Here is a 13574-nt window from a genome sequence, read left to right on the forward strand (position 1 = left end):
AAGGTGGGCATGAACATAGTTAGAAAGTCCAGTCAGTTAAGGAGGAGTAAGTTTATTAATTTATAGTAAAACTGCCCCAAAACAATTTTTCTTAGTACTGGCCTACCACTAAAAGACTACTTAAACTAATTTCTGAATGTAATTGAAAACTCCTAGTGAGGTTTTGGTCCCCCTACACTCTATTTTTTGGGAACCAATTATTGGTCAAAGACTGGACAACTACATGCTGGTGTCTTGGTCATAACCCAACAGCCTGTTTCCAGATGTCAACTCAACTGGGATTTGCACAGAGAAGTGGAAAAATGACCCTTTCTGGATCTCTATTCTGAAGAGATGTGAGATGTAAGCAAGTCCCAGTGAGGCAGTGAGTGCTGCACCCAAGCACTGGTCACCCACACCCACGAGTTCCTGGGAGATCTTGGCGCAGGGTGTGAAAACTGAAGCCAGCCCCTCATGGAGCTTCCCAGCTTGCTGTGTGGGAGAGAAGGCTTTCAGTGCTGGGATGAATAGCTCAGGGGCATCGGGTCAGCAGGGAAGAAACTCCCTTTGTTTGCTAACCATGCTGGTGACACCACGCAGAAGACGTTTATCACTGACTTGCCTGGGCTATGAGCAGCCTGATCTTGACCCACAACTACAGACCCCTTCAGTGCAGTAGGAAAAGCAACTTATAAAACCTGCAGCTTTGGTCAAAGAAGCAGGAAAGATGATGACAAGCATCTTGTCTGGCTCCAGGCCCATCTAGTGCAGGCACCGTTATGGTTCTGGTGCCATCAGGAGGCCCTTTAGGACTGCCTAGGGCAGCAGCTGCTCCCAAACTCTCATTTAGTCTCCTGGAAAAGGAGTACCAACAGTGGCTTAGATGAATCAAGCACCTATTGACCTCTACCTACTGCAATGATTAGCTTAAACACTGACATGGGTGTATGAGGTGGGGGGAGAAATTCTGCTCCTGTGCTGAGAGTTTGCTCTTCTGTGGGGGATCACACAGAAAATCCTGGCCACAGCTGAAATCCTGCTGCTGGGAAGGCCCTGGGCACCAGGCTCACTGCCACACCTTCTGGGAAAAGTTCAGTGTCAAATGTGCAAGTTTTGATGAAGCTGAGACTGAAATATGGCTCAGTGGGAAAAATCAAGCCTGTTGCTGGAAATACAGGAGTGATTTTGCTGTAGGATATGATGAAATTGTCTACACAAACAAGATGTAACTGTAGCGGTGTGACACCAGCATGCTAAAGTCATAACTTAAGTGTCATTTCTCACCTTGTCAGGGACATGGAGCAGTCTGCATATGTTATAATATATCCAGTAAACTTTCAATTTTTTAAAAAAATACTGCTTATACATATCAAAGTCCTATTGGACACTTAAAATGAACCTAAAACTTGCATGGAATGTATCTTTCTACTGCATTGACATTGTGCAAACAGACAGGAAGAATGACAATAACAAGGCTGAAGCCCTTTCTCATTCCCTCACCCTATTTGCATAACTTTTCACATTTTTCTCCTTCTTGGACCACAAAGGAATCCACTTTAAAACATAGTGTGGATTCTTATTCAACTGTTACAATTCTACAAGTATCAGAATCTTGCAAAATGGAAAGAAAACAATAATATGTCTGTAGAATTTTTAAAGCTCTGCTATGAAGTTAGTAGTACTTCTTTTTTAGAATTATAAAATGGCATTAAAAATGTCAGAAAGAATAGTCCTTTTTTTAAGCTTTAGTTTATAGTAAAAGGGTTTTTTTTTAAGTTTATCTCTTTTACATTCCCCAGGCATTTCTCCTAGTATTTAGAAGCATGACTGATACCACCTGAATTGTTAGACATCAGCATTGCAGGTAGACCTATAGTAAAGCTATTTAATATACTTTGAAATTTTCTTTGGATTAAATGTAATAGTCTTGTACTTCAATAAAAAAACCAAGTTTGCATAACTCAGTTGCAGGCTAGCCTGTTCTGTACCTCTGGTCCAATTGATTTTGTATACTGTTATCAGATGACAAGATTAAGTGTTTAATTAGAAGGCTTTAGAAAGCCCATATTTCAAAGATTTAGTTGGAGTAAGAAATGAGCCTTAGGTCAAACTGCTTTAAACCACTATTGCTGCAAGAACCAAAATTATGTTTATTTTACATGTGCTGAATTTACTGTATGTGAATTATTTGTTTTTCTAGTGACAGTGATAATGACCACAATGTCCAACACAACCCTTACAAAGTTTTATCACATAGAATCATAGAATCACCAGACTGGAAAAGACCTCTTGGATCATCGAGTCCAACCATCCCTATCTGCCACTAAACCATGTCCACGTCATCCACCCGTCTTTTAAATACTTCCAGGGAGAGTGACTCAACCACCTCTCTGGGCAGCCTCTGCCAGTGCCCGATGACGCTTTCTGTGAAAAAATCTTTTCTGATGTCCAGTCTGAACCTCCCCTGGCACAGCTTGAGGCCATTCCTCCTTGTCCTGTCCCCTGTCACTTGGGAGAAGAGCCCAGCACCCTCCTCTCTACAACCTCCTTTCAGGTAGTTGCAAAGAGCAATATGGTCTCCCCTCAGCCTCCTCTTCTCAAGGCTAACGTGATCACCATACAACATTTCAGATGCTATTGTGACATCTGCTTATTTTACATGACCCTTCATGCTGAGATGCTCTTGAAATTTATGGGGATTCAGTGACACCTGTTTGCAACTAAGTATTAAAAGGGAACATAAAGTTTCCAGAGATACTTGTGCCTCTGAAAGAACCAGCCAGTATAGGCTGACGGTATTAAGTACCCTGTGAACACAATGTTCTGTATTTTACAATTGCAACATTTTCAGCAAGGGCTCTGCCTAGCCTATTGACAAGTGCTTGTTTATCATCTTGCCAAAAGTACATTGGAGGGTTTCACAGGAGCTTGCATCTCATCACTGATAGACTGAGATCTGGCAGATGTGCATCAAAGTGAATAGATAATGCGTTCTATATACTAGTGTAGGGAAGTAGAAATGGTTAAAAACACAGAGTTTTCACCTTAGAGCAAGGAAAAAAGTGTTCTTCTGGGACTGCCAAATAAATTCCATTACCTAATGCATACCTTCTTCAAAATCTTCAATAATGGATTTGAAGAATGATCAGGATTTTTCCTTTCCCTTGCGGAGCTGTGCTCCCTAAACTATCATTCCTCAAATTCAAGCAGTTTTAGAGGAACAAAACCTGTAAGAATGCCAGGAAGAAAAACAACCCTTACTTTCTGCATACCTTGGCAAACCTCTGCAAAGCGGGTGAGGGCAAGACGACTCTGGGTCTTATTTATAAATCAATGGGAGGGATCACACCCAACCGGCTTGACTCAGGTCTCACCTACAGGGACAAAGGTATTAACTGCATTCTTGCTCTATACTCGATCTTTTAGATGACAAACCAATCTACCACGAGAATTATTAAAAGGTAGGGAAACAAGTCCAAGAGTACAAGTCTGGTCAACAATATTTGAGTGCTAGCACTGCATTGATGGCATTATTGCTAAAAATCTGAAAAAGCTTGTTTTTAGTTTCATCTCATCACATGTCTGAGTATCTGATAATAGTGGATGTGATCTTCACCTCTCCCTTCTGCTTCTGCACTCTCAGACAGAGTGTATTTTCTCTAAATGAAACGCAACAACCCTTTGCCAACTGATGTGGCCTTTTGAGGTAGGAGTATGAGGTGTTCCTGATGAGCCACTTGTGCTTTGGACCACAGGTAAGACACAGGAGGCATAAACAGCTTCAAGTGTATGCACAACAGCTTCAAAACTTTGTCGAACTGGTGACATTTACTGCACAAAATTCATCACAGCTCGTAGTAGTTTTTGCCAATCACTAATTATGTGAATGATGAAATAGAAATGACTTCCTGTTTCTAAATGAACTTAATTTGGAATAGCTTTTAGGTACTTATTATCACTATGCCTCTCATCTAATTAAAACAGCTGTTCAGTATTCTGCAGAAGAAAACCAATGGCTTTACCTCTTGGTCTCATTTCTAGATAAATGAAACAGAAAAATTCTCTCATCATACTACAATGTATCCAGCTTTTGTATAGCTTTTGGATTAACTTTTCCACATGTTCTCATAGAATCTATGATTCCATGAATTTATGGTGTCTTATTGTATAGGAAAAAAAACCATTGTTCTTTACAATCAGACATTATAAATTCATCTCTTTCCTGTGTCACCAACTGAGAAGGGAAGTCTCCTCTCCATTACTATTCTTTGCTGTGTTTTCTTTTTTTATGTCCACAAATCCCATGAGCAGTTTTTGCAAACAGCAGCCCCCCCACCCCCCCAGGGACTCTTGTTTTGGCACTTAGTTCCCTAGACTGATTACAGTGTCACTGCATCCCAGGTAAAGTTGCCATACTGTACACTCATTTGTATTCTTCATGTTTTTGTATTTCTTTGCATTTAACATTGTAGCACTTATTAAGGACTGAACTCAGGTTCCCCGTCTAGCTCACTCTGATTTATAGCTCTGTCTTTAGTGTTATTTACTTCCTAATTAATCTCTGTGTCAGCCACGGGTGTTTTAGAAGTGCTTTTGCTGGGAAAAGTCACATGCACTGCGTCTGGGAAATGCAGAGATGTGCTCACTTGGGGCAATGCAGGTTCAGGGTCTTTCAGAGGATGACACGGAACAGCTAGATTAGGCTCCTTCTCACAACCTTCCCTGAGCCCAGGGAAGCACTCCCAAGGCTGACATTAGCCTTTGTGAATGGCCTCTTGGGTATCAGGTTTATTAATGGAAGTCAGGAAGAGCATGAAATCTACTGCCGATTCCTGGAGACCTTCCTCTACGCAAAAAAGAAACTCATTGGCAGATGGTTGGCTTGATCCTTTGCAGCCTACCAGCTAACCTCTCCTAATCCATCCTTTATCGATCTGGAGCTTTATTGTTGCTCTGAGCATCATGCTGTGAAGTCAAACATCTCCCAGAAGTCTATTACGCCCCTGCTCGTCTTTATTGACAAAGCCAGTAATCTTGTCAGTGAAAGAAAATGAGTTTGCCTGCAGGACTGATTTTCCATGAAACCGTGCTAGCAGTCATTAATCATATTTCTCTAGTCTAATCCTTTATCAATTGACTTTCCTCTCAGCCCTTCTGTTATTCTGCTTGGTAGCAATGTCAGGCTAATCAGACTATAATTATCCTGGAAATCCCCCTTGCCCTTTTGAGCACTGACAGTTTAGCACTCCTGAAGTCTTGCAGCATTTCATTACCAGTATGGAAAATGATGTACAACAGCAAGACACAGCTGTGTGCAACCAGAGATTTTGATGCTTCAGAACAGCAATGCAGCTCACAAAGTGCTCTGCTGCACTGTTTCAAATACCTCCCAATGCCTGCTCTTTGTATTTCTCCTATGGGAGGGCCTACTATTTTTTCATCTGCAGGAGCAACAGTGAAGTTTTCTCAGACATTTTAAGAGAATTAGCTGCTGCTCTTTGCCCTTCTAGTGAGTCAGCTCCACTAGGGTTTCAGTAGAAAAGCAGGGACTTTTTGGTGTGCAGCTCTCACGCTGCCCCTGTCCTCCTTAGGTTCTCACATAGTGACAAAGATGGAGTAAAACCTGGTTACAGCTCATGGTCTGGGAAGCAGGGGGAGTTCCTGAAGCCACACAGATGCTTGTGCTGCCGCAAGAGTGGGGCTGGCACTGACACAGAAGTGAGGGACTGCAGGCAAAGGATGGGCAGGAGAGATCCAGCCAGTGGCAGTGCCAGCTTCAAGCACTTGCCAAGCTATGGCCTTAATTAGCTCTTTTCCACTTGTATCTCTGCAAACTTTTTGAATTACTCTTCTGCTTCTCTTCCAGTGTACCATCAGCTGTGAATTCAGGTGGGCGTTAACTAAGGCAAAGGATAACAGGACCCTAGTGCTCCCACTGGCTTTACACTTTGCCTCTTCTTGCAGATTTGTGTGGCTACTTATCTGCCTGTTGTTTCTCATTACCTGTTATTTATACTGCCCTAGCTAGTTTTCCATCCATATAACAAAGTTCACAGCAGAGCTAATCTGTATTGAGGTTCTCAGGGCAAATTTTCAGAGAGAGATGCAGAGCTGGCTTTTACAGAGCTCTGCAGCTCCACCTGAACCCTGCCAGACACAGCACATGGTCCTGGGATAAGAAAGAGGCTGTTGGGCTTTTTTCTTTACTTTAGATTGTTGCAATCATATCTTGTAAGCTTATGCAACACTGACTATGGATATTTCACCAAAGAAGACCTTCCCCGTGGCAAGAAGGGAACCTCTAATTGTCCTTAAGACAGAATCCAAAAATATTTTCTAGCAGAAACAAGCCTACACTGAATCAAAGTCCTGCCTAATGAAATCTGTGTTAAAGCCACCAAAAAAATTAAAAAGTGACAAAACATCCTTGAAATAGCACCAAAAAAAAGCCACTAGATAGGAACACAATAACGTTGAATCCAAAAGCAATTCCTTATTATCTATGTCTTGCAATATGTGTCTCATTCTAAATGAAGTAGTGCTGACAGCTTCCAAAACATGGCAAAACTCCAGAGCCCTGCACAAATATTGTAATAAGTAATTCATGTAATCTTGCAAGGATGTTGAAAACAGACTAGCAAGAATGGAGAAGAAGTCCACAGTGAAGTGTTGGCTAGAAATACAGGACAAACAGGGTACCTTGCACATTTTTTTCCCCAAAGCTCCCAAAGGCTTGTGAACATTGAGTGATTTACCAACTGGCGGAGGTAGTCCTGAATTGTGCTGGGATAGACAAGTACACTGATGGCAACCAACGTGTTGAGAGCAAAGTCGAAGATCTGGTAACAGAAGAAAGGGATGATCCAAGCCGCATGTTGCTAAAAATAAAATAAATAAAAAAATCATAAGTCACAAGTTAAAAAAGAAGGATATATGTCTTTTTGCATAAGGGATATTTGACAGAATGCAGTGTTACATTTCATGAACCCATAAAAGAAAATAATTCTTTAAAATTAGCTATAAGAAATATGACTTTCAGCCAAAAGAGCTGGCCAGGCTGGTATGGAACTGGAGTAATATGTCTGGTATAAGTCCCACAACTCATTACACTGGGACATTTAGAAACTGCATGACTCTTTTCCCCCTAATTAATAGGATTTATATGGGGACAAACCACAGACTTGAGAGGTGAAAGGGAAAAAAATCCCTTAACTTTGGTAGGAACAAGATTCAGTTCTCTGAATTCACAGTTTGCCCAGGGCTTACCCATATTTGAATCTGCAGACAGTGAACACAAGTTGACCCCCTTGCTGCCTGCAGCGCAAGGCCCTGGGATACCACTGATCTAAGCAATCAGTCCACTGGGTCTTTGACTTCACCACCCCTGCCCCTCAGTTTTCAGCTAAACATCTAAACAGGAGATTGTTAGAAAGGAATTTTCTTAATTTTGTTTCTGGAGTCGCATAGTTCATTCATGTCTTTACTGAATACAATGAATTACCTTGTATGCGCCATATGTAGCCATTGCACAGATCAGAATCATAAGAAGAGAAATTGCTGTGGCAATGCACATGTCTGGAAGAGAAACACATCAAAATGATTGCAGATAAATTCAGAGCCTAGTTCGGTTATTTTGCCGTCTACCTCATGGAGAGCGTCTTGAGGGGCAGATTGGGAAGTGATGTGGAAATCGGGGCAGGTGCTTTGTCCAGCTATTGATGGAGGAAATCCCTGGCCTTTGTGGGAAGCCTCCTAAATATGAGGACCATGGAGAGTGATTGCACTGCGTAAGCTTCTGCACCCTTTCTGAGACTGTGGAGATGCCATGAATGGTTTAGTTTTTCTGAGGATTTGAAAATATCAGGAGTAGATTTGACTAGAAGACTACTTTGCTGGTGATGATAATTTCTGTAGTCAGAAACTATCTAGTTTCCTGCACTACAGATTGGTTTTGCACTCATAGCTGCTGTACGCCATTGCTCACTTATCTCTAAAAACCTTGGAAAAAAAGAGATAAATTTTTAAAAGCAAAACTGGCAGGTAGAGACATCTTAGAGCAGAAATAACATATTGGAAATTTTCATTTCAGCCAAGAATACTACAGAGATACACAGTTTATTAATGAAGATGTATAACTGTCAGGAAAGGTGAAGTAGTAAAGGAAGTAAAATATTCTTTAAAGTTTTGATTGGAGTAATTATGGGACTCCTATATTTTTCTTCTACAGCCACCCAGCTTTCAATTCACTTTTCACTAGATTTAAGAACTTCCTAAGCCTTAGACAGCTGAAAGGAGATCCCGGGGAGGGGAAAATACATATATGTTTGGTCTTTTCCTACGCAACTTCCTTGATACCATGACAAGCCACAGTCAGGATACCAGAAGCATATTTCTGAATCTGAACTTATAGCGAGTTTGGGAGTGCCACTAAATGTTGCATCTACTTTTCCAAGTCTAAGATAGTGCGCAAAGAGGAGACAGGACGTGAAGTATAGAGGACACGACTTTAGAGAAGCCAGCTCTGAAGATATCTGTGAGACATCTGCCATTCACATGGCTGACACCAGGGGCTTTTTAATCACCTGCCCTGATAAGACACTTGGCAGACTTGAGAAAAACAAATAAATGGCAGTGTTCAGTCTGTTCACTACCCCTCATTGCCCGATTTTGGAGGCATTCAAAATGTGAAGATGTCTCCATTTAATCACAGAGTTGTCACAACCTCTAACTCCAGCACGTGGTGAGGAGCCTCCCACAGCGTGGAACAGATCTCCCTGGCTGAATCAAAATGAGGTTCTGGGTAGGTGCCCTAGAGCCTGTTTCTGAAAGGTCCTCATCTGGCAGTTGTGGATAGGTCTCACCTACCACCAGCAGGCAGCAGTGCAGGTTCACCTGGGTCATGGCTGAAGAGGAAGGCCAGACACTATGTCTTTCCTGTCATTTTTTTCCAGCTTACCAGTACAGTCATCCATGTAGAAGACAAATGACCCAGTCCTTGACCTTTCTCTGAGCGAGGGAACACAAACCTTGCACTAGCACAGAGCTCCTGTTGGCACTAATCCAGATTTCTGCTGCCCTCTGGTGCAGACAGCAACCTGAGACCGGAGGAAAACTGGGATGGAAGACACTGTCACTGGCTGGTGAGGGTGTCTCCTGCAAGGGCGTATGTACATAGGGCTACAGGGTCCTTTGGTACCATGCCTACCAATGACAGGATTAAGGACTTAGGAGCTCAGGTCTCCCCTTTTCCAGGGGAGACACTGTCTGTGTCCTGGGTTTCAGGACTCTTGCTCTCTGCCACCCCCAAATTCTGCCCTTGTGATTGCATAGGGACTCAAATGCAAGAGAATAAGCCCTATTGCAGTCTACTTCCTAATTTAATGGAAGAGGTCCCTTTCCTGGGAACTCGCACAAACACATTTAAACCACTGCAGATTGCGAAGGGCCTGGAGTCCAGATGCTGGAATCTTTGTCTTATTGTCAAAAAAGCAGGTCTCAGTCAGGAGAGGCATCAGCACTCAGCTCTGAGGCTAGTGCAGTCCTGCGCTTACTGCCTCCCACTCAGTGGCTTTATGGTGCTAGACTTGTGGGCACTTAGAAATGCCATTGGGAGGTAGCTGGTCTCCCTGCTCATATTCAGGAGAAGATCACACCGCAGTGTATCCCAAAGCGCTCTTCATCCCAAAGTGCTCTTCAGAGGTACCTCCTTCTCTTTGGCAGTGTAGAGAATCTGGACATCCAGTACAGGCACCTGAGCTGCATTGCCATGACCAGTCTCCAGATTTTTAGGAGCTGTAAGGCTGTCCTGTGCCGGTTAGAGGTGATATGAATTCTGTCCTCAAGAGGAAGAAGCACCCACAAAACAAACTTGTACTAATAAAAGATACTCCAACCTCTTCAGACACTTAACTGTGCGGTCAATCCACTCTAGCTGCCCACATACATCCTGTGAAATCAAAATTATTTTGAGTAGACCAGGTGCTATAGAGGTAATGAAAGAAAAGGAGAGGAGTGGAACTGGCTCCCTGTAGCCACTAAACTCAATTGAACCTCTTATAAAAGAGGCTTTTGGATCAATATTTTTATTTTAACCATCAGTTTGGAGGCACTGCTCATGCTCATTTATTCTGTCCGTTCTTAATCCCAGTCACCTGTTCACTACATCCAAGGGGAAGATGCTGTCATCATTTGCAGCAGATGCAGCAGCCACAGGCCTCACTTTGCTCATGACTGCAGAAGTACTAGATCAGAGCTAGAGCCTAGCAAACCACGACAAACTTGACACTAAAGGTCTGGTCTGATACGCTCCTGCTCCCCATCTTTGGCATCTCTCTAGCTATGCTCTGCCGTTTCAAGTCCCAGTTGGCTCAAGCTGGTTCTTTCTCATTTAAAGCCTCACTGAGTTTTTTTGAGCTGTGTCAGCTTCAATTAATGGGAATGAAACTAGATATGTAGCACATTAAAAGAGAAGCTAACAGGGTTGTGTGACTGGAATTTTTTTCCAGTCTTTCTGTACTTTCCACAGAGCTCATGGCTAGAAGGGATGTACCTGAACCACTGCAGTAGTTATGCAGCCTATTGTAGTAGACAGCTTTTAATTTTCTGTTTAGTTTTTTTAAAAAAACCAAAACAAACAGCTGCTTTTTTTCTCCTATGCCTTGCAGTAAGATCCTACCTTCCTGCCACATCAGGGAGAAGGTGCTGCTGGGGCTGGGCAGAGTTCTTGCCAAGGGGTGCTTTCTTGCACAGCAAGTTCTGCAGCTGGAGCTCCTGTAGTCCATCACAAAGTGTTTCCTTGCCTTTCCCGCTCCTCTCACAGGAGGAGGAAGCTGGTGGCAGGTGCTGTGAGGACAGGAGCAGCCAGTGAGGCCAGTCCCTAAGACAGGAACAGTGTGGAGTGATGGAAACCTCAAATCCTCCAGCTCATCACCTGCCATAGCCCTGGAGTTAATCGCTGGCTCACAGCTCTGACAGCAGGGGCCAGAAAGCTGCTGATCAGCAGCCTACAATCCTCGGGCAGTTTCGCCCATCCTCCTAGCCTTATTTATCCAGCAGCCTGGCATCCTTACCGTCAGCTAAGGATTACTGCCTTGTGCTTTCCTCCAAGCTGCCTGTACAAGCTTGCTGCCTCTGCTGCAAGCTGCAGTGCAGCCTCCTGGGGTGCAATCCGTGCAGCAGCAGTATGTATTTTCTAGCTGGCAAAGGAGGAAGGCCAATGAGAAGGAAAGAGTTTTCTGCACCTTACAGCCCAGCTCATTTACTCCAGAGGATAAGGCTGGAGGGAAAGATGTAACCCCGAATGCCCTATGCTGTGGCAGGGATCTAGATTTTTTTCCCCCTGTGACATGAGGCTCATGGAACAGATCCTCCTAGAAGCTATGCTAAAGCACATGGAGGATAGGGAGGTGATTAATGGCAGCCAGCATGGCTTCACCAGGGGCAAGTCCTGTCTGACCAACTTGGTGGCTTTCTGTGATGGGGTAACCGCAGCAGTGGACATGGGTAAACCAACGGATGTGATCTATCTAGACTTCTGTAAAGCCTTTGACATGGTCCCCCACAACATCCTTCTCTCTAAACTGGAGAGATATGGATTTGATGGGTGGACGGTAAAGTGGATAAGAAACTGGTTGGATGGTCATATTCAGAGAGTAGTGGTCAACGGCTAGAAGTCCAGATGGAGATCCATGACAAGTTGTGTCCCTCAGGGGTCCATACTGGGACCAGTGCTGTTCAATATCTTTATTAATGACATTGACAGCGAGATTGAGTGCACCCTCAGGAAGTTTGCAGAAGACACCAAGCTGGGTGGTGTAGTTGCCACACCAGAAGGACAGGATGTCATCCAGAGGGACCTGGACAGACTGGAGAAGTGGGCCTGTGAGAACCTCATGAGGTTCAACAAGGCCAAGCGTAAGGTCCTGCACCTGAAAATCCCCATTTTCCCCACCTGCACCTGAAAATCCCCATTTTCAGTACACAATGGGGGATGATGCTTGAGAGCAGCCCTGCAGAAAAGGACTTGGGAGTGCTGGTAGATGAGAAGCTCAACATGAGCTGGCAGTGTGCGATCGCAGCCCAGAAGGCCAACCGTATCCTGGGCTGCATCAAAATAAACATGGCCAGCACTTCGAGGGAAGGCATTCTGACCCCTATTCCTCTCTTGTGAGACCTCATCTGAAATACTGTATCCAGTTCTGGAATCCTCAGCATAAGAAGGGTATGGAGCTGTTGGAACGGGTCCAGAAGAGGGCTATAAAGATGATTGGAGGGCTGGAGCACCTTCCCTATGAGGACAGGCTGAGAGAGTTGGGCTTGTTCAGCCTGGAGAAGAGAAGGCTCTGAGGAGATCTTATAGCGACCTTCCAGTACCTGAAGAGGGCCTACAGGAAAGCTGGAGAGGGGCTATTCATAAAGGCTTGTGGGGATAGGACGACAGGGAACAGGTATAAACTGGAGAGGGGCAGATTTAGACTAGACATTAGGAAGAATTTCTTCACTATGAGAGTGGTGAGACACTGGAACAGGTTGCCCAAGGAGGCTGTGGATGCCCAGTCCCTGGAGGTGTTCAAGGCCAGGTTGTATGGGGCGTTAGGCAGTCTGATTTAGTGGGATGTCTCTGCTCACGGCAGGGGGGTTGGAACTGGATGATCTTTAAGGTCCCTTCCAACCCTAACTATTCTACGATTCTATGATTCTATGCTATACGAGTGGTGTTGATGGATTGAGGCAGAAAGGGTATGTACTCTACTATTTTTCTTTACCCTCCGACAGTAGTCCAAGCTTGCTGTCTGCAGGTTTCTTTATTAATGTTTTTCTACTTGAATTAATCTTTGTAAGCCCTGGATGCATGTTACATTGGGCAGAGAGACCATTGTATTACCTTGCCCTGCCCCGAGACCCCTGCTTGTCTTGTCTACCCATCCCAGGGGAGGAACACAGGTGGATTTTGGCCTGAATTGTTGACACTGGTGTCAAAGTTCCCATCAGTTTCTGTAAGCGATACATAGGATTTCAGTCCTAGCTTTCTCACCGTTTAAGTACTGCACGCATCTGTGACACTCTGAGGGCCCTAAAGAAAACCAAGCAACACTTGCTGCTTGTTTGGGCAGCTTGCTGCTTGTCAAATCTATGACTGCATTCTTTTTTGGTTTGCTACTAACAGGGGTATCAAAAATAGTAATGAGAATAACAGCTACTCGTATTTCCACTGTTATTATTTGTCAACACAAGCACATATAGACAACAAGTTTGGGACTTCCATTGGCATAAAAATCGATGTATGCTCCTGTATTTTGTATTTACAGTTTCATATCTAAGAATTTCAGCACATGCAGCTAACCTGGGAAACATTTCTTCAAAAAACACAAGTAAAGCTAGGACAAGAGAAGAGCATTTAGAAGTTTGTCTGATATTTTATCTCACAAGAAAATACTTCCTTGGATTTGAAAAAATATAGTCCTACTTAAAGAAAAAAAAATTTAAAAAAAATTATCTCCTGCCAGCTATTTCCAGTAACCAGAGGCAGATGTTAATTCAAATGTTCATTCGTAATTTAACTGCCTGTGAATTGTTCCCTTTATTGAATGGAAATG

The 13574-nt window shown here is 43.6% G+C and overlaps 1 protein-coding gene across 1 annotated transcript in view; it reads right to left on the bottom strand.

The window, feature by feature from the left end:
• The window catches only part of LAPTM4B (lysosomal protein transmembrane 4 beta), a 61142-nt gene that overhangs the window by 29883 nt on the left and 17685 nt on the right, over positions 1–13574 (bottom strand). Inside the window, exons 3-4 of the mRNA XM_054057264.1 lie at positions 7481–7554; positions 6735–6857 (exon numbers count right to left, since the gene is read on the bottom strand). Coding sequence (XP_053913239.1) covers positions 6735–6857; positions 7481–7554 — 197 coding nt within the window. The remainder of the gene's footprint in view (positions 1–6734; positions 6858–7480; positions 7555–13574) is intronic.

Source organism: Cuculus canorus, chromosome 2, assembly GCF_017976375.1.
Source record: "Cuculus canorus isolate bCucCan1 chromosome 2, bCucCan1.pri, whole genome shotgun sequence".
Lineage (NCBI taxonomy): Eukaryota > Metazoa > Chordata > Aves > Cuculiformes > Cuculidae > Cuculus > Cuculus canorus.